Source organism: Camponotus vicinus, unplaced genomic scaffold (genome assembly GCF_025532165.1).
Source record: "Camponotus vicinus isolate PSW18456_S1 unplaced genomic scaffold, iyCamVici1.0 SCAF_6, whole genome shotgun sequence".
In the NCBI taxonomy this organism is placed as follows: Eukaryota; Metazoa; Arthropoda; class Insecta; order Hymenoptera; family Formicidae; genus Camponotus; species Camponotus vicinus.
This window is the reverse complement of record NW_028141978.1, coordinates 1,245,869-1,264,675: the sequence shown is the minus strand read 5'-3', so window position 1 is coordinate 1,264,675 and position 18,807 is coordinate 1,245,869. Positions and strand designations below refer to the sequence as shown.

The window sequence follows — 18,807 nt, the reverse complement described above, 5'->3', positions numbered from 1 at the left end:
GGGGCCAATAATATTAAATACAATATATATATATATATATATATATATATATATATATATATGCATTATATTATATGCATATATATGCATTATATCAAAGCATGCGGAGACAATGTGAAATATTAAAAACGCTGTTATTTAAACTCTTAAAAACACAACAAATATCAGCCATCTCAGACAAGAAGGTTAGCTTCCGCTTGCACAAAAAAAAAGTATACAATCTTTGATTTCTTTTCTCTTTCTTCTTCTTCAAATACCTCTCGCTAACAATGTAACACATAGAAAATTCTGTCTCTCTCGTATAACAAAGTTATTCTCAAATTCTTAAAACATGGCAACAAATAACTTATCTATCAACGATTTTCGCGAGCCAGGTTTCGGTATGATTTATTCCACAATGTGTTGCACAAAATATCATATCACACTTACACATTTGTCATCACTTACTACAAACATCGGAGTTAAACATCGGTGCTTTACACGTTCGTGGCATTGTTATTGACGTACTTCGTTCTTCGTCGATTCAATACTCATAGTAGTGTACACTTTCCCATTTATTTTTATACATCGCAAATATACACGTCTCCGAAATAAATCATACCAAAGATAACCCGGAAGATCCACAGGAACTCTCGCGAGCAGGATGTCTGGTCTCGTCCAAGACGCACGCGTGAAGAGTGTTAAATGTGTATATCGTAATTATCGTATAATGCGAGAATGTCCACAATTTGTCTTCTCATCGTGTGACGGAAAAATTGTACCGTTTTTTTGCCGGTCACAAATCGCTGCGATCATTCTATGCGGTAACATCAGACAGATTGACGATGTTCGAGGAAGACCTCGATGAGAGTGTGCGTTTATTGAACGACTATTTTTTTTCTCTTTCTCAATATCATGAGACTGCATGTGACTTTATCAGTGTCACGTAAAACACTTTGCGAGAATTAGAGAGATATAGACATTAGTACCTAACTTGGTTTGTGTCTACTGGGGATTATCGTCTGCCCGCCTACGTAGAGTCACTCGCACGGTCGCTGCAACAACCGTCAATAAAACCGTCAATTAACGTATCACAAAACGACGTCACAGTATAGATTTTTCTAAATTATATCTCCGATAATAATTGTTTGCTAACTTATTGGCCGAGTGCGATCTTTTGGTTAACATGTACATCTGCGTACAAACAGGGTCTTCTTTCTTATATTTTTTTTGTCAATAATCTTTCTATAATTTACAAAAAAAAATTACACTCTGGCAGTATATTATCATTTCTTTTAATTATATATCCATATTATATTTTCAGAAACAAATACAGAAGATTTGTAAGACACAAAAGAGCAATATTTTGATACATCATTAATTAAATTTACTTAGTGAATAAAAAGGATCAATTTAGAAGTCCCTGTCGTTTAAATTAATCAAATCAATTAAGCCGAACAATCATAACATTCAACTACCGTGATAATTTGATTTTTTCTCCTCCGAAAACGCTAACAAACAATTATTTCAATTACTGATTGAAGAGTCGACGATAGACGTAAATTAATGCATGAACTTGAATTAAATATGGATCTCAGTTTTTGGAAAGTGAAATTGAGACTCTTGTTTGTATATTGTATATGGATATGTATACAGAACATGCTCCAAAAATATTTAGTGTATACACTAGGTAAATGAAAAAAGAAGAAACTGCTACTACATTGTTATGAGATAATGGAAATCAACAGCAGCAGTGCATCGCAACAGCTATGGCGTATTACGAGGTTCTCTGTCAGGCAAAGTGAGCTTACAATTTATTCGCTATGTCTCTTTAATTTACTAGGAACAAAGTGTTTCTACTTATTATTCTTTTTTTTATTTGCATTTATTAATTTTTCAAACAAATATATGTAATTTATATTGAAGATAATATATATTAATTAATATTATATTATATCTATAATATATATTAATTATATTAATTTTACAAAACACAGTGCATTATACAGACTTTGTAACTTTTATACTTGGATAAGTAAAAAAAGTTCTTAAAAATAAGAGTTTATTTATAAATAAATATAATTAGAGAGATAGGGTGTCCCAATGAACGAGTGCAAATAAGCTTTCAAGAATGCATAAAATCTAAAAATAATCATAAACAATAATTTGTTTTATTCTTCAAAAGTTTTATATAAATTATTAAATAATTTTTCTTTATCTATTTTTTGTGTGTCGAAAGAGAATACAAACGGCAATAATCGAATATTGTTTAAAAATCAATCGACATTTTTGCATGTTTATTTCACTTATAACGCGAATTAAATATTCGATATTTATAATATCACGAATAAAAGGAGAGATCCATCACGTATATATACTCATCTCTGCCAAACATGAACCGTACAATTAATCTACCGTGTGTTAGTACCAAAATTGCAAAACATCGTCAGGCAAGAAATCAAAAAATTAACTTATCGAAAGGAAAATAATCAAAAGAGAAAAAAAAGAGAAACAATAGGTAAAAGTAAACAGAAAGATGTGCTCTGTCTATCAACGACTCGACAACAGCTAGGTACTAGAAGATGCATGCTGAATACCATCCAGCATTTTTTTCACAAGGCTAATAAATTTAACTAGTGACAAGGTAGCGTTGATGACTGCAGCGATTCAATAGAAGCTTTCTCATCCATATTTTTCAATTAACGCCATACGTATGTAATCGAATCAGAACTAATTGGATATACATAAAAAAAGTAACAGATTACAAATAAAAAAAAAATTCAGCTTCTGCGAAACGCGCGAGTCAACATTCTACAACATTGAATATTCGTATGTACAATTCATAGTGAGCCTTGATCAGCAACGACAGCGTTGAAATCATTTGCAAGAAAATTTCAAATCATCAATGTTTACTTTATTATGATTTGCTCTCATGCGGATCAAGGTACCACGTAAAATTGCAAAAAGGACCGTATTACACCCTCTTACCTCTTGGCAACGTATTGCTTCCGATTTCGAAGACGCTCTCCCTGGAAGGTGTACTGCGCGACCCGGGGCTATTCGGAGTTCCGGGATTGGAAGTGCTGGCGGAGTCTCTCTTCGAGAACATATCTGCGTCTCGACTCAGAGAATGTTTAAACTGCGATTCCGAAAGTCGCCTGTATGCACGAAAGGAAAAAAACGACAAGATATCACTTTTATGTTAGCGTATAAAAGTAAATTAATTTTTGATGCGGATCGAAACGCGAGTGTTTGAAAAAGAAAGCGAGGAAAAAAGGATATTCACATCAATGACATCCGCGATATGAGAATGTGCAAAATAAATCGGAGTCTATGAAGACAAAATCAGTACTGGCAGTAAAAGGCGGGTGTTGGCAAGAAGCAAGGGGTGTCAGCCGTATGCGGGTTGATCGCAAGTATTTCGGGCTTGTTTATTTTTTGCAACGTGTATGTGTTACTCTCAGGTGTCTCCGTGTGGCGCATAGTATTAAGCCGAGGTGGACGAAATTAGGTTGACTGGCACAAACATGTACATGTATAAATATGCGATCTAGTTTTTTTAACCTGCTCTCTGTGTCCAATTGCGATTTCTGTGTTTCGTTTTTTTTGCAATCCCTATTACTTGTATCTCGGCTAACAGGCGCGTGTTACACTACGTTTTATTACAAATCTCTTTCTGAACAATTGGACTCACGTAGTCATGGTCCGTGTTTCGACATAGCTCTCGTAGCTTGCACAGACAAGCATAAAAGTCATCAACGACATCATTAAAGTTAAAAATTCTTAAATACTTGATGAATCATTAATAAAAATTATATCGAGAGCTCAATGTTAAGTCTCGCCGTTAGATGAGTCAAGCTGAAAATGATATTCGCACGCGCGATATAATATAAGAACATCTATATTTACCTAGACAACGGCTTGTTAAGACCCCAAAACGCTTGCGATGTTGGTTGAGAACCCAGTCGGCTGAACAATCTGCTACTTGGAAAACCACCGGGTCGATTGTCATCGACATTGAGTCGTTGCGTCAGACTTCGCACTCTAGATAATAAGGTTGAAAACAGATTTTCGGCCGTCAGTAACTCGAAACCGTCGTCATCGTCGTCCTCGCCGGACGATAAGCTATCGGCATGCTCGGTTGATTGCCTGGACGGCCGCGAACTCCTCAATCGATGCATATGCCTTTGCAATAGATCATCGCTGTTCAAAAAAGCAAAAGATTAAAATGACTCAACATTGACATTCAAATTTAAATTTATAAAGCAGCTTCGCATGAGCTGATGAATATAATATTCGTACATACATTGATAGACTGTTTATCAGATTATTTATTTGATAAACTTGTATCCTTTACCCGTGCAATGAAGAGAAGGGAGACTCGTCTTCGCTAGCATCCGACAGGAGAGAACTCATTCTTCTCGGTCTACCGAATCGGGATCTCGGCGGATTCGTGCTCGTCGGTGTGCTGGTCTTGCTCTCTGGTTCCAGACTACCCGATCTAGGAGTGACATAGCCACCACCCTCTACTGCGATCGGAATTATATACTCCCTAGGACTCTTCCTGATCGGTTCCGGACCCACTGTTGAACCGAGAGCGCTGTCTGTATCCGAATCTGCAGTTGATTGGCGCGACAAAGATCCCGATCGCTGAGACATTGATTTCTGAGATATTGGTGGTTTAGGCGGCGGTGTAGTCGAATGCTGCTCAGATCCCATCTCCACCTATAGGTATTGCAAAAACAAGAATTAATTTCGCTATGTAAACTAGAAAAGAATATGTACTTGAAGAATCAAACCTGAATTGGAATAATTCTTTCCCTCGGCGGTGCAGCCTGAAGCCTAACTTCTGGTTCTAAGCTCGCACTCCTATTTGCACGAGGCAACCCCACCGCGGCGACCGGAAATGCCACCTCCGATCTCTGCGTGCGTAGTTTCTGCGGTTGAAAAGCATCAATCTTAGCTTCTACCTCAGATTTAAACGCTACGGTTTCCGACGGCTTGGTCCCGGATAATGTAATTTCGGCTTTGCTAGTTTTTCGCCTAGGCAACGTTGCGCTTTTTAATGTTATCTCCATTTTACTCGACATCTTAGGTTCCTCCAACTGTGAATTTTTGATAGCAGCTGACGTATTAGTTATCTATCAAAAAAAAAAAGTAAAAAGAAACGAAAAATCAAATGCGAACCGATGCATAATAGATGCATAATCGATGAAATAACGATAGCGTTAATTTCACACTTACGGTTGCTTGCGATGGTAATTTGCCGTCGAATTTCGTCTCAACTGGCGTGGAAACAGAGATGGTGGCCGATCGCATGTCATTCGGTGCGACTTGTATCTTCAATCCGAGCAATTTCTTGGAGTCCGAGTTTTGAGGCGATATTGGTGGCGAGCCGTTCAGCTTCTTTTGCATCGGAGGTTTACCGATCGCGCCACTAATGATATCGATGGCACGTTTCTTCGCTTCGTCTTGTTTATTCAATTTATCTTCCGTGGTCGCGGTTTCCTGACCTTCTATCGTCTGCTTTTGTTCCGTCTCCTTCTCACCTTTCTTGTCGGTTGGTACATCGATAATAACTTTAGACGCGCTGACCTTTGTGGGGGATGGCGTGGTTATGGACGAGAGGCTGGCCTTCCGTTCAAAGGCTCGTTTCGCGCCTCCCACGTTAACACCAGGAATAAATATCTTCTTGGGTTTCTCGTTTTCTGCGGTAGATGCCAACTGATTGAATTTCTCGGCGGTCTCAAATATCTTTGAGCGCCGTCTTTCAACAGGTTTAGCGGGTGCAGTTATCACTTCATTTGACAGTTCGGAGTCCAAGGAGAGTGCCTTCTCTTTGAGCTTCTTGAAGTCGTTCTCCGTTGGTTCGAAATGCTGCATATCTTGCGACAAATATGCTTCATTTCTGATATTTGTATTATTTTCGTTTGGCACTTTTGATTCTAGGGCATCTGACTTCTTGTCAAGCGGCATCTCACTCGTTTTATTTGCGCTTTTCGAAGCAGTATCTGCATCTTCATGTAAACTTTTGCTAGGAGATTTAGTATGCTTTTGTTGAGACTTATCTTCCTCATTGCTAGCTTTTTGATTATAAAATTTCTCATACATTTGAAAATTTTCGACAGACATTGGTTCGCATGATTGTTCGCTCATCAATGGTGTCTTGCTCCTTTCTTTACTTGGCGATCTTTCTTTTGATTCTTCAATTAATTCTAAGCAAGCCGCCACGCCTTCTGCTCTATCTAAATCGGCAGTTTTACTTGTAGGAACAGTTATAATGGCTGCAGGCTCCACCTCCATTGCCTCCTCCGATATAGCATTTGGAATTGGAGCTGAATGATGCCTAAAAAATAGCATTTATCGATGTTATATTTCTTCACGAAATTATATCTGAATCCAAAAAAAGTAATTCCATAATTAATATCTACCTCGACACAGATCTATACATTCTAGATTCTTTGTCATCTGACTTTTCTTTTCTCCTAGATCTCTCTTTCCTCTTCACCCCCGCCGCGGCCGTTTCGTCCATCGACGGAGTTGTCTCTAGTTTTCTTTTGGCGTCCCCAGCCGCGGAAGACCTTGGTTCCTCTTCAAACAACTCCCTTATTCTTCTATCGGAATTATTTTGATCGAGTTCCATCAAGCTACCGACCGAATGGCACCTGGTAGGTACCAGCGTTTCAGAAGACATATTATTCGCAACGTCTCCGCCCGCCTGCTGATCACCCACCAGTAGCTTTTCGGCACTGGCGGACTGTGGCACCAATGAAAGCAACAAATCTAGACGCACAGGAGTCTGAGCAGCCAGATCCTCGGCAATATCGAGACAATTTTGCTCATAGCCCTCGTTCACCCACCAATGAGTGCAAATTTTTTCAATATCGGCGCGTCTGCCCGGACACACTGTGAGCATCTCTTTTATAAGCGGCGAGGCAGCTAAAACAGAAAGAAAGAAAAGTGAATAAAACAATTTAAGCATCAACACTCACTTTTTAAAAATCTCGCAAATTAAAAATAATTAATGGAAATCTATTTTACGAAACATTGTCCTTTTCTAACATTCGAATATTAGAAATTAACAAATTTCTCGATGTAGTTATTTTATTACGTCGTGTTCTTTTTACAGAACATGTGCCTCGACAAATGTTTTATATGAACATTATACTTACGAGATGGTTTCTTGGGCTCAAAATAATCAGATTGTGAGATCTGTTTGACTAGTCGCTTGAAATTAGACCCATCGAAAGGCATAGCACCGTAGACCAACGTATATAGCAAAACGCCTAGACTCCAGCAATCCACTTCCGGTCCATGATAAGGAGTTCCCTTCACAATTTCCGGACTCGCGTACAACGGACTGCCGCAAAACGTGTTTAACAATCGTTGCTCGTCGAACACATTCGAAAGACCAAAGTCGGCTATCTTAGCGTTTCCGACTTGATCCAACAAGATGTTCTCGAGTTTCAGATCTCTATGGCAGATTTTGTGTTTGTGGCAATAAAAAACGGCAGTGGCGATCTGCCGGAATATTCTCCGAGCTTCGTGCTCGCTTAGAACCTTGCGTTCGCTCAAATAGTCATACAATTCACCGCCAGCTGCATATTCCATTACTAGCACCATCTTTTCTCTGTTTTCGAATACTATAAGAATATATAACAAAATATAACGTTAATTCGTAGAATAAAATTGTACAAAGAATTGAAAAGTACAAACTCTAATTTTCATCAAAATCAATTAATTCAAATTATAATTTTATCAATCCTCTTTTCTATTAGCTCAATTCGTCAATTATTATGTAAATCAAAAAGGAGGATTTATTCGATTGTGATTATCTATTTGATGTATAATATAATCATTATCATCATTCAAATCGTTATATATTATCGCATCCCAAATCCTTACCCTCGTAAATATGAATGATGTTCGGGTGTTGAACGCTTGACATAATTTGTATTTCTCTTCGTATTCTGATCAAATCAGCTTCCGTTTCTATTTTGCATTTCTTGATCGTTTTTATTGCCACTTCCTGACCAGTTTCCTTGTTTATTCCTAATTGCACCTTGCCATAAGTGCCCTGGCCTAATTTCTTTATGATATCAAATCTGCAAGAGAAATTTTGTCGAGAAATTAAAGGTAAATCATCTGGCTGTTAATTTGTAATTTAATCGCAAATTATATACATACATATTGCTGAATTAATCGTTATATCAAATTTTATTTAATTTAAGCTACTATCAATTATAAACTCAGAAAATTATTCTAATAGTTTATCTATAACAATTTTTATCAGAATCTTTTTTTCTTAATATAATTTTTTTTAATTTTCTGAAACTGCAAAAACATCCTCGTATGCAAAAAAATTATTCAATTCTTCGACATTTAAATCAAACATCTACCTTTGTTTCAACTTTCGCTTATGATTATGAAGCCGCACACCACCCGTGCTCTCTATCCCTCCCATTATATTATGTATGCTTGCTTCTCCGACAACCATCTTGCCTGCGTTTATCTGTGAAAAGAAAAGCAAATAACAAACTATAATATATTGTAAAAAGAAATTTTATTATTATCTTACATAAACGTTATGATTAAAGTGAACTTATATGTGAATATTTTTGAGCCAAACTTTTGGATCACATATTCTTTATCATATATATATATATGACAATAATAATAATAAACTATTATATAATACACTAAGAAACGCGAAGATTTCAAGGCAAATCTTCAGACATAGATGATGTTGAAGATACGTAAAAAGACCATTTTCGTATCATTACATTTAATATCTAAATAAAGTTTCCTTTCTACTCTATTATTTGACATTTTCAGAAGAAATGGTACATCTTCGCGCACTATACATGATGTATTAATTTTACATTTGACGTCTCGCTGTTGAAGTTCAGAAACGACTTCGGAGTAAAATCCGTTGAAATTTTTCAGCGAACGAGCAACGGCGTTTTAATTCCATCCCGAACGACGGATTTCAAGACGCTAGCGCTTTTTTTATTGCGACATGATTCCTTCTCGTTCTCTCTCTCTCTCTCTTTTTCTCATTCTCTTTTTTTTAGCCGCTTCCTGCCTCCCAGGCGGAACCGCCGGCGCGGACTCTCTCGTAAACGAGGATGACAACGATAGAGAGACTAGCTATAGCCGTCAGAGTCTTACATTAGAAAATGAAGAAGGCGAGAGTGCGAAAAGGAAGAGAGAGAGAGAAAGAAGTAGAATGCGGTGAGTTTATTTCGGGCGTCGAAACGCCAGTGTATGTCGACCCGTCGTCGGTAGGTTTCTTCTCTCTGCACCGTCTTCTCGTCATCTCTACACGTACCGAGTACTCCTCACCGCTAATTTCCTAAATTCCTCGAGGAAGTCCCTCAAAGAAATGCACCTTGCAACTTTTCACGAGACACGCTTCAATTAAATGTATCCTTTGAATTTTATAAAAATGATAGGCAATTATATCGTGTAACGAATTCAGCAGAAAAGAATAAAAATGTAGAAAAAAATTAGCAAAAAATCAGCGATATTATTGTATGCATAATATTTAATTAGAGAAAGCAGAGGAGATCGTAAGAGTAAAATGTTTCCCAAAGAGGAGAGCGACTCGAGATAGAGTGACCTGTGCTATTTCGCTGTTGCGATTTATTGTAAGATTTAAATCTAACACAGTTTGACGATGTGTGATGCCAGTTTGTTCAATATAAGCGTTAACAAACTCAAGTGACTCTAAATAACTCAGCTCTTACCACACGTGACTATCGTCCTACGAAACTGTCGTTAATCTCATTCCGGGACGATTAATGAAACATAATTATTGCCCGACAGTACAAACGATCGCCAACCGACCCATCTCTCTCCTTCTCTCTCTTTCTCTTTCTCTCTCGTTGTCTTCCTCTCTCGTTGTCTTCCATCAGAATTTTTCATCGTCAAAATAGCTAAGCGCCTTCGTGGCGCGTAGATTATGCCACGATTTCGTCAATGCGCGACAGTTAGTTTGCCAACGAAATAAATCACGGACGCGAATTTCCAAAGTGCTTGAATAAACCTTGCCAGATGTATCCATTGATCAATTCGTATAGCCTTCTCTTCGCAGAAATATCAAAGTGTCGATAGTATTATTTCTAGTATTATTAGCGATACTATTATTATATTATTATTATTACACGTTATAAATTTCAGAAATAAAAACAAACTTGTATACTTGGCGTTTTCTTTTGGAAAAATACTTATTTCAGTATCGAATTAAGAGATACGAGAAACAAAAGTGACTTTTGTTGTGAGAAAAAATCGAATTAATCGAAAAAATATTCGTAAAGTTTATCGAAGTGTATTTTAGTAAAAATTTATATAATACAATTCAACAAACCAAAAAGAATAATCATTGTTAATATAGTTTTTTATATACTTGACGTAATTTTGACTTCAAAATTTTATCTATCTTTCATTTTTAAAAAATTTAAGATTCATTTATCTTATTATAATATAATTTTGGTACGTGTTAAAAAAATCTCTCTCTCGTGTCATTTAAAATTAAGTGTATTTCAATCTTAAAAAAAATTCAGTGAAAATTAAAATTAATATACGATTTTCATATTTTTAATTATTAAGTCTATTACAGAAAAATTGTAATTAATTACTTTCTTCAGAATTTTATCCCCAAATTTCTCAAAGTTGAGTAACATAAAATATTTTTCATTCTCCAAAATCATGGAGGATAATAGAACATTCGATTTTTCTCTTTCTCTCGAGAAAAGTTATTTTTTATTGAACTAAATTACACACACTGTGTAATTTTCGTATTGGCCGACAATGCATTCTGTGCACCGAGAGACGAGCCGCGTCTGGCGACGAGGTTGTGCAGACCAGACAAGGTCCACGTCCGAAAGAAAATAATTCTCCACTTGAGCAGACTATCCGAGCTCGGTTCTCTCTCTTTCTCCCTCTTTCTCTCTGAGACGTCCCTGCGAGACGACGATAGCACGTCGCCTGGCTATTAATGCACCGCAATATGGATAACGGCTGACTTAAATACGGCGCCCCTGCGTAGGTTCAGGCGCCTGAACCGACGATGTACGTCGACCGTGTCCCTTCTCCCCGTCACCCTGTGTCCACGTGCGAGAGTAACAGCGGCTGCTCCCCTCGGGTGAATGAAACCGAAAAGGCGACGTGACATGGCCCTGCCCTTTCCTTCCGCGATTGAGAACATCTTGCTGACTACGGTTAAGATGCCGAGACCTTTACTCATAATCAAAACATCACGAATATTGAGCTCCTATGTCTCGTTTAGGATAATTGACGATGAAAAAAAATTATATACAATATATTTTCGGCCATTTAAATAAAATAAATATTTATTTCGCGCAACAATTCCCATCCCTGCTACTTCCCGTGCCTCTTATGCATATGCAACAGTTTTATAAAGAGTGTCTCCAAATCAAATAAAAAGCTTAAAGCCATATAAGATCAAAGAATTTTTTTCTATAAGTCTATACGTATATCTACAAATTTACTAGTACAACTACTCAACGTGTATAAATTATATTAGCGATGTACACAGAAAAAAATAAGTGTCAAATCAAAACTTATATACTTAAATTAACGCGTTCATATATACGCAAAAATCTATAATCTTCTTAGAAGAATTTAACTTAAAATTAAATTCTTTTAAAAAGAAATTTAATTTTAAATTAATTTTAAATTTGAACATTATAATCTTATTTCAATATAGTAATTGAAATAAGATTATAATGTTCAAATCTCAAGAATGTATAATTATTTAATTCTACTTTAAGGAAATTATAATCTTGATTTCAAAATGTTATTTTCTACCTAACATTGTTTCCTTTCCATTCAAGAAAACTAAATCTTAAATCATAAGAATATATTTTTCTTGATTGAACTATATAAAATGGCTTCATTCAAGCAAGCAATTATATTTTTCTTTAATTAACGTAATATAATCTCATTTCAAGATTTCCATGTTAAGACTAAAGATATTTTCAAAACAAGAATGTCCTTTTTTTCTGTGTAAAAATGGAATAATGTAAAGATATTGTTTAAAAAAAGAATCTTTTTTTAATCACATTATAAAAGCATGAAAAAAATTTGAAAACTAGATTTCTTAAATTTTTCTAAGAAGTAGAAGTACTGTTTCCTCGCTTCAATTATGTATACAAATATATGATCAGTTTGAAGATATCTTTTGTACATGTACTTAAATTCTTATGTTAAACTATTTAAATACTTAAAACATCTTACATCATTGTTACTTGACAAAGACTCTGAAAAAAAGAGAATGAGAGACTCTTTGTCATTCATATATTTAAAGAAAAAACGTGTAGTTTCACGAGATCTCGTCTCGAAACGTTATCTTGACTCTGGATTATCATACGTATGTAACTTTTCTAAAGCGAGATGAATATCGAAACGTTATCTTGATTCTGGACTATCATACGTATGTAACTTTTCTAGAGCGAGATGAATATCGATACAAGTATCGCGGTTTCCAAGGATTCAAAGACCATCCTTTGTGCATCGAGAAAGTGGAACGTGTTCCGGTGCAGATGCAGCATTATACGACGTCTATACATATTTCAGAACTTGTCTCATTCATGTCGTTCCCCAGTGTAATTTCCTCTCTCGCATCTCCTTCCGCTTGTCAGAGGCAACGAGAGAGTCGCTCGTTAAGGATCTCCTAGACTATCTCGTACACGTGGCCTGGTACGAACAGCCGCCAATGGCCAGTTTTATTTCCATCGTGCGTCGATGCGTTCTCGCCTGATGTCGTAGAACGTTCCAAGAAGACCGCGTTCTTCAAGGAAACATCGCGGTTAGACGTCGCGGTTGCCTTTTTCTGCGTATGAACCAACACCGTCTCGCAATTCGGTTACTTCTATTCCCAGATACAATCCCAGGAAAGATAGTAATATAACCATTCTCCACACTTACTCGTCCTAAATCGCGCGGAAAAAAAAATGTTATCGCGCACTGATAAAGCGAACCGAAGAGACCTTTTAATCGAAATAAAATATCACTAAGTGATGAAGTTTCTTCCGAGAACGCGAGATAATAATTCAGCGAAAAGTCTTTGCAGAAAGATTTTTTAAAATGACAATTTTGAGAGAGAGAATCTCTATTTTATTTTATATACAGGGTGATTCATTTTAATCTGAACAGGCAAATATTTTGAAAAATATGCGAGATACGAAAAAATGTTTCAGACAAAAGTTGTATGGCTTCAGGGGGGACATAAGATGGTGACAATGATTTGACCTTGAATAGTCGTTTAAAGGTCACGCGAAAGTTATCTTTAATTTCTCAAATGGACCCCTTATTTTTCATTACACATTCTTGTAGCTTATCTCGAGAGCTTTCCAAAACACTATAATTAAATGTTTTTTTATTAAGTACTTTTCGAGTCATGAGACTTAAAATTTCTTAATTTTTTATATAAACCGTAAAATATTAATTTTTCGATTATGTTACCTCAATACTTTTATGCACAAAATAATATGAGGAATCAATTGGTGTAAAAAAAACATAGTTGTTTTTAAGAAAAAATATGTAATTTGCAATTAACAATTACATATTATACACCCCCTTGAAACCATACAACTTTTGTCTGAAACATTTTTTCGTATCTCGCATATTTTTCAAAATATTTGCCTGTTAAGATTAAAATAAATCACCCTGTATATATAAAAGACATGAACTTTTTTGGGCTCTTGAACATCTTTCAGAGATATTCTCGATAATTCCCACATACCATAATTCCACATTCAAAGTTGTATTCCCAGAAACGAGCGATCGCCGATGATTAATATCGATATAGAACATTCTTCATAAACTAGGCACCAAAAGCAAATGCGTCACGACCGAGAGGACGAGGGGAGATAGCGAAGATGTGAAAGCAATTATTTGCGTCTCCCCGTCGAAAGATTGGCAGCCTCGCTCCGCTCCCGATACAATCCCGATCGGTCGCCCGTTCGCGTTTACGGTATTTTTAGCGGGACGCGTATATCCGCGTGTAGGTAGTAGTAACCTTAAAGAAGGGACTCGTGTCCCTCTAATAGAGTTTCCCATCTTCTCCTCCATCTTACTCTCTTCGATCTATTTTCTGATGTATTTATGAATCTCTCCCTCCTCTCTTAAATTTCTCGTAATTTTGTTTTTCATCGCATTTTTTTACATTGCTTAATTTTATTCAATCCCGCCGATTCGAATGACAATAAAATGTGCACTTCCATAGAAACATACTTGCGTTTTTATTAATGGCAATATTTATTTATAAATATCTATTCATTCTCTTTCTCGTAATTTTGTTTTTCATCGCATTGTTTTACATTGCTTAATTTTATTCAATCCCGGTGACTCGAATGACAATAAAATGTGCATTTCCATGGAAACATACTTGCGTTTTTATTAGTGACAATATTTATTTATAAATATCTATTCATTCTCTTTCTCGTAATTTTGTTTTTCATCGCATTGTTTTTACATTGCTTAATTTTATTCAATCCCGGCGATTCGAATGACAATAAAATGTGCACTTGCATGGAAACATACTTGCGTTTTTATTAGTGACAATATTTATTTATAAATATCTATTCATTCTCTTTCTCGTAATTTTGTTTTTCATCGCATTGTTTTTACATTGCTTAATTTTATTCAATCCCGGCGATTCGAATGACAATAAAATGTGCACTTGCATGGAAACATACTTGCGTTTTTATTAATGACAATACTTATTTATAAATATCTATTCATTCTCTTTCTCGTAATTTTGTTTTTCATCGTATTTATTTTACATTGCTTAATTTTATTCAATCCCGGCGATTCGAATGACAATAAAATGTGCACTTCCATGGAAACATACTTGCGTTTTTATTAGTGACAATATTTATTTATAAATATCTATTCATTCTCTTTCTCGTAATTTTGTTTTTCATCGCATTGTTTTTACATTGCTTAATTTTATTCAATCCCGGCGATTCGAATGACAATAAAATGTGCACTTGCATGGAAACATACTTGCGTTTTTATTAGTGACAATATTTATTTATAAATATCTATTCATTCTCTTTCTCGTAATTTTGTTTTTCATCGCATTGTTTTTACATTGCTTAATTTTATTCAATCCCGGCGATTCGAATGACAATAAAATGTGCACTTGCATGGAAACATACTTGCGTTTTTATTAGTGACAATATTTATTTATAAATATCTATTCATTCTCTTTCTCGTAATTTTGTTTTTCATCGCATTGTTTTTACATTGCTTAATTTTATTCAATCCCGGCGATTCGAATGACAATAAAATGTGCACTTGCATGGAAACATACTTGCGTTTTTATTAATGACAATATTTATTTATAAATATCTATTCATTTTTTTACCGATATCGTTAATGATAATTGACATAAATTCTTGAATGTTGAAATGAATTTTTCAATTCTTAGAATATTGTATTCTTTTACACGCGAAAGTAGCTTATTCAACAATTATTGTGAAATTTTGATTCGCGCTATTCCCTGCAATAAAATCGCCATCGATTTCGTCAGGGATGACTAACGCTACGGATTTACCGTTCGATTAACACGGTCAATCGTACAATGCTCCCTCTCGCTCCTCTCTCCGTCTTTGTCTTTCCGGTGAAGGTCAATCCACCGAAGCGTCACGCGTTTAAGGATGTATGTATGTACATAGAAAACTATGACGTCACACGGTGCGTGCTGGATCAATGCCGTCGTGATTCACATCGGTATTATTAATTCGTTATTCTCGGTGACACGCGTTCAAAAACGGTCCGGACGGTGCGGAAGATGCATTCGGGGTCTCGCGAGATGCATTCGCCGAGATGCACCGATTCGCGTTCGAACTTTGCAATTCTGAGATAACAGCAAAATATGAACGATTGTCATACGTAATTGAAATTTCATTTTTGAATTTGCGCGTCGATAAAATGCACGTTAAGATATTTTTATTACATGCATAGATTTCTCGTACTTGTCGAAAATCTTATCGCATGATAATCGAATGCTTATTGTTAATAAGTAAACGCTTTCCAAGAATTTATGAGCTCACTTGTACAAACAGAAGTATCTGAAGCAATCTGGAATGATTCTACAATGATTTTATGTGAAACATATTTTATTTTACTCTTATTTAAAAAAAAATATTTTTTTAAAAATTCTTTGATATTCGGTTTTTCAATTATCTAGAAATAAATCTAGCAACTAATATAAAATTAAAAAAAATACAATAAAAAGTAACTTATGTTAGTCAGATATGGTAAAGATTTGTTATCACCTGATCATGTCCAATAGATTGCTCTTATCATACTATGTGTCATACTATAGATTGCTTATTATACTTCAGCATCCTTCCGGAAAGTTCACCGATTAAAATCCGTCACGTATAAAGGTAAATTCTATAGTATAATAAATCGTTATAGTTTGGCACTTCTCGATTATTAATTTAGAGCCTTCTTTATCTGATATATTATTATATTTATATTTATATATTTATTTCTCGCGAATCGTCATCAAATACACATATTTTGGATGTATTAACGATTCGATGTACGCCAGAAAACTTGCGCAAATTGTTACAATTTCATTAAATTAATTCAACAATCGAGGAGAAATTTAATCAATTAATCAATTAACAAAATTAATCAATTAATCAATTAATAAGTTTTTACCTGTTTTTGCAAAACAACTCATACATCGAGGATCGGCACTTTTCTAAAAAAAATCTATCGTGAATCCTCGTGTACAAATATCGCAAGACAAATATCGCAAGACGTATCAAACTTCCTTCGCGCGATGCTCGAGGACGGAGGAACCACTTAAAGAATCCGACTGTCAATCGGGTCAAATGAAACGTGCGTCCTGCGCACACATACATACACATACATGCGTACACCTACATATATGAACATGCATTGTCGCACGATATGTAGGTTTCGTTCCTGTCGGACGAAAATAACATCCTCGAGGAAATATCTTTCCGATAAACCATTTACGGGAAAGTTCAGACGCTCTTCGAATTACGACTACCTACACCTACACGTGCACGAGCAAGTGTACGTGTGTGCGTGTGCGCGTGTTCGAGCACGCTCCTCTTTTATCGTTGGGTAATCGCGCGACGCCCACGATGGCAAGAGATCGAGAACTCTCGCGAGGGTGTACGTGCGTGTCCATCGACAATATATTGTGCGTGCAGTAATATTCCTACCTCGTTTCTCGATTAATAATAATTACACGCAACAATGCGTACACATTATAATTAAAAAAGTACACTTTTGCAAGTTCTCTCGCTGTAATTTTTTAAAAAAATTACGTTATTATTATTATTATTTATTTGTTATTATTTATTCTTTCTTCCATTATTATTATTATTATTTATTATTTATTATTTTTCTGCAATTATTAAATTAAAAAAGATAATATTGTGCAATAATTATTGCTTTCTTTATTTCTCTTTAGATTTATTTCTCTGTATCATCCGTTCTCGACACGGTAATGCATATTCGTATTCTGGAAGAAGAAAGATGAAAGAGAGAAAGTGCATATAAAAGAGAAAATCGCAGACGTGCCGAGAAATCTTATTAGTATATCCCCTCTTCGATGTTCACGCTGCAAATTTAACTTCCTCGATTTTCTTCTATATTCTTTCCATTTCGAATTTTTCATCCGTTCCTGCCTTTTTCGATTGCTTCAAGTAGATGTCAATATTATTTCAAGTGTATTACCTTGGATTTATTTCGAAATAACTGAAAAATCGAATGTAGGATTTACCTGCAAAATAACTTAGGATAAAAAAAACATGTATATGTTTCACATGAGATCATAGAATCACCATCGATTATTCACGATACTTTTCCCGTCTTTATAAACAAGCTAATAAATTATTGGAAAATTCCTTTTTATCCGATTATTAAATATTTGATTATATCATCGATGATCTGGTAAGCAAATAGATGAGGAAAATAGTGCTTTAAAAATTAATATTCTCATTTCCAAGTCATTATCGCAATAATTATTTTTTAATTATCTCGATATCTCGTCCGATCCATTAGCAGTTATCAGCTTTCCTTACTTTCCTCATTACTTTAAATATCTTCCTCGGTATCTCTCTAATCTTTTCCAAACTATCGTTCAACATCCGACCATTTTCCCAATCTCCCTTATTCTTACAACTCCCCTATTGTTATCAATTTGCCCGACTTTCGCGTTATCACAACTTTCTAGACTCTGCAGCACCGTCTTCTCTCTCTCTTTCTCCGCGATCGCAAGGGATAACGATTCGTCGCTCACCCACGACGACGTAAAGCTTTGAATGGGAATCCGAGGAAGATGCACGCACACGCACACGACACACACGTCGACGCCGGCCGCGACGGGCCGGCTAAAAATAGCGGGAATTCGTACCTTACGATGTGAACTCTGGAGCGCGGATTATCCTCTCTCTCTCTCTCTCCTTCTCTGTCTTTCCCCCGTTTCATCCGACCGTCCGTCCGTCCGTCCGTCCGTTCTCGCGGTCCTCGAGGAAGTATCCCGGTCCACCAGCGAGTGTATCTCGTCGCACACGCCAGACGAAGCCCAACAGTTTGTCAGTCGCCGGTCACTCGGCGATGTTTCTCGCGTTTTCCTGGACAGTCGCGATACGCGCGGCACGTTTCCACTTCATTTTACCAAACACCCTCCGCGAGACGACGGCGAGATGACGACGACGACACGACGGCGCGCAGCTCGAACGTTGCCATCGTCTTTATTTACTAATTTTGGACGTGAACCGTCGCCGGGAGCGGGCAAGCGCGCAT

At 36.1% G+C, this 18,807-nt stretch overlaps 1 protein-coding gene across 3 annotated transcripts in view; it reads right to left on the bottom strand.

Annotated features, from left to right (window-relative positions):
* The window catches only part of Nuak1 (Nuak family kinase 1), a 26,087-nt gene extending 7,280 nt beyond the window's left edge, over positions 1–18,807 (bottom strand). The window contains exons 1-10 of one of the 3 annotated variants that reach the window (XM_083103100.1): positions 18,416–18,807; positions 8,379–8,491; positions 7,885–8,084; positions 7,152–7,622; positions 6,411–6,918; positions 5,224–6,325; positions 4,779–5,120; positions 4,337–4,704; positions 3,889–4,182; positions 2,968–3,137 (exon numbers count right to left, since the gene is read on the bottom strand). In XM_083103100.1, the coding sequence (XP_082959226.1) occupies positions 2,968–3,137; positions 3,889–4,182; positions 4,337–4,704; positions 4,779–5,120; positions 5,224–6,325; positions 6,411–6,918; positions 7,152–7,622; positions 7,885–8,084; positions 8,379–8,476 (3,553 nt within the window). In that variant the 5' untranslated portion in view covers positions 8,477–8,491; positions 18,416–18,807. Of the gene's footprint in view, positions 1–2,967; positions 3,138–3,888; positions 4,183–4,336; positions 4,705–4,778; positions 5,121–5,223; positions 6,326–6,410; positions 6,919–7,151; positions 7,623–7,884; positions 8,085–8,378; positions 8,492–8,861; positions 9,023–18,415 lie in introns of those variants that run through there. The other 2 variants (XM_083103102.1, XM_083103101.1) reach the window with 2 other exon arrangements.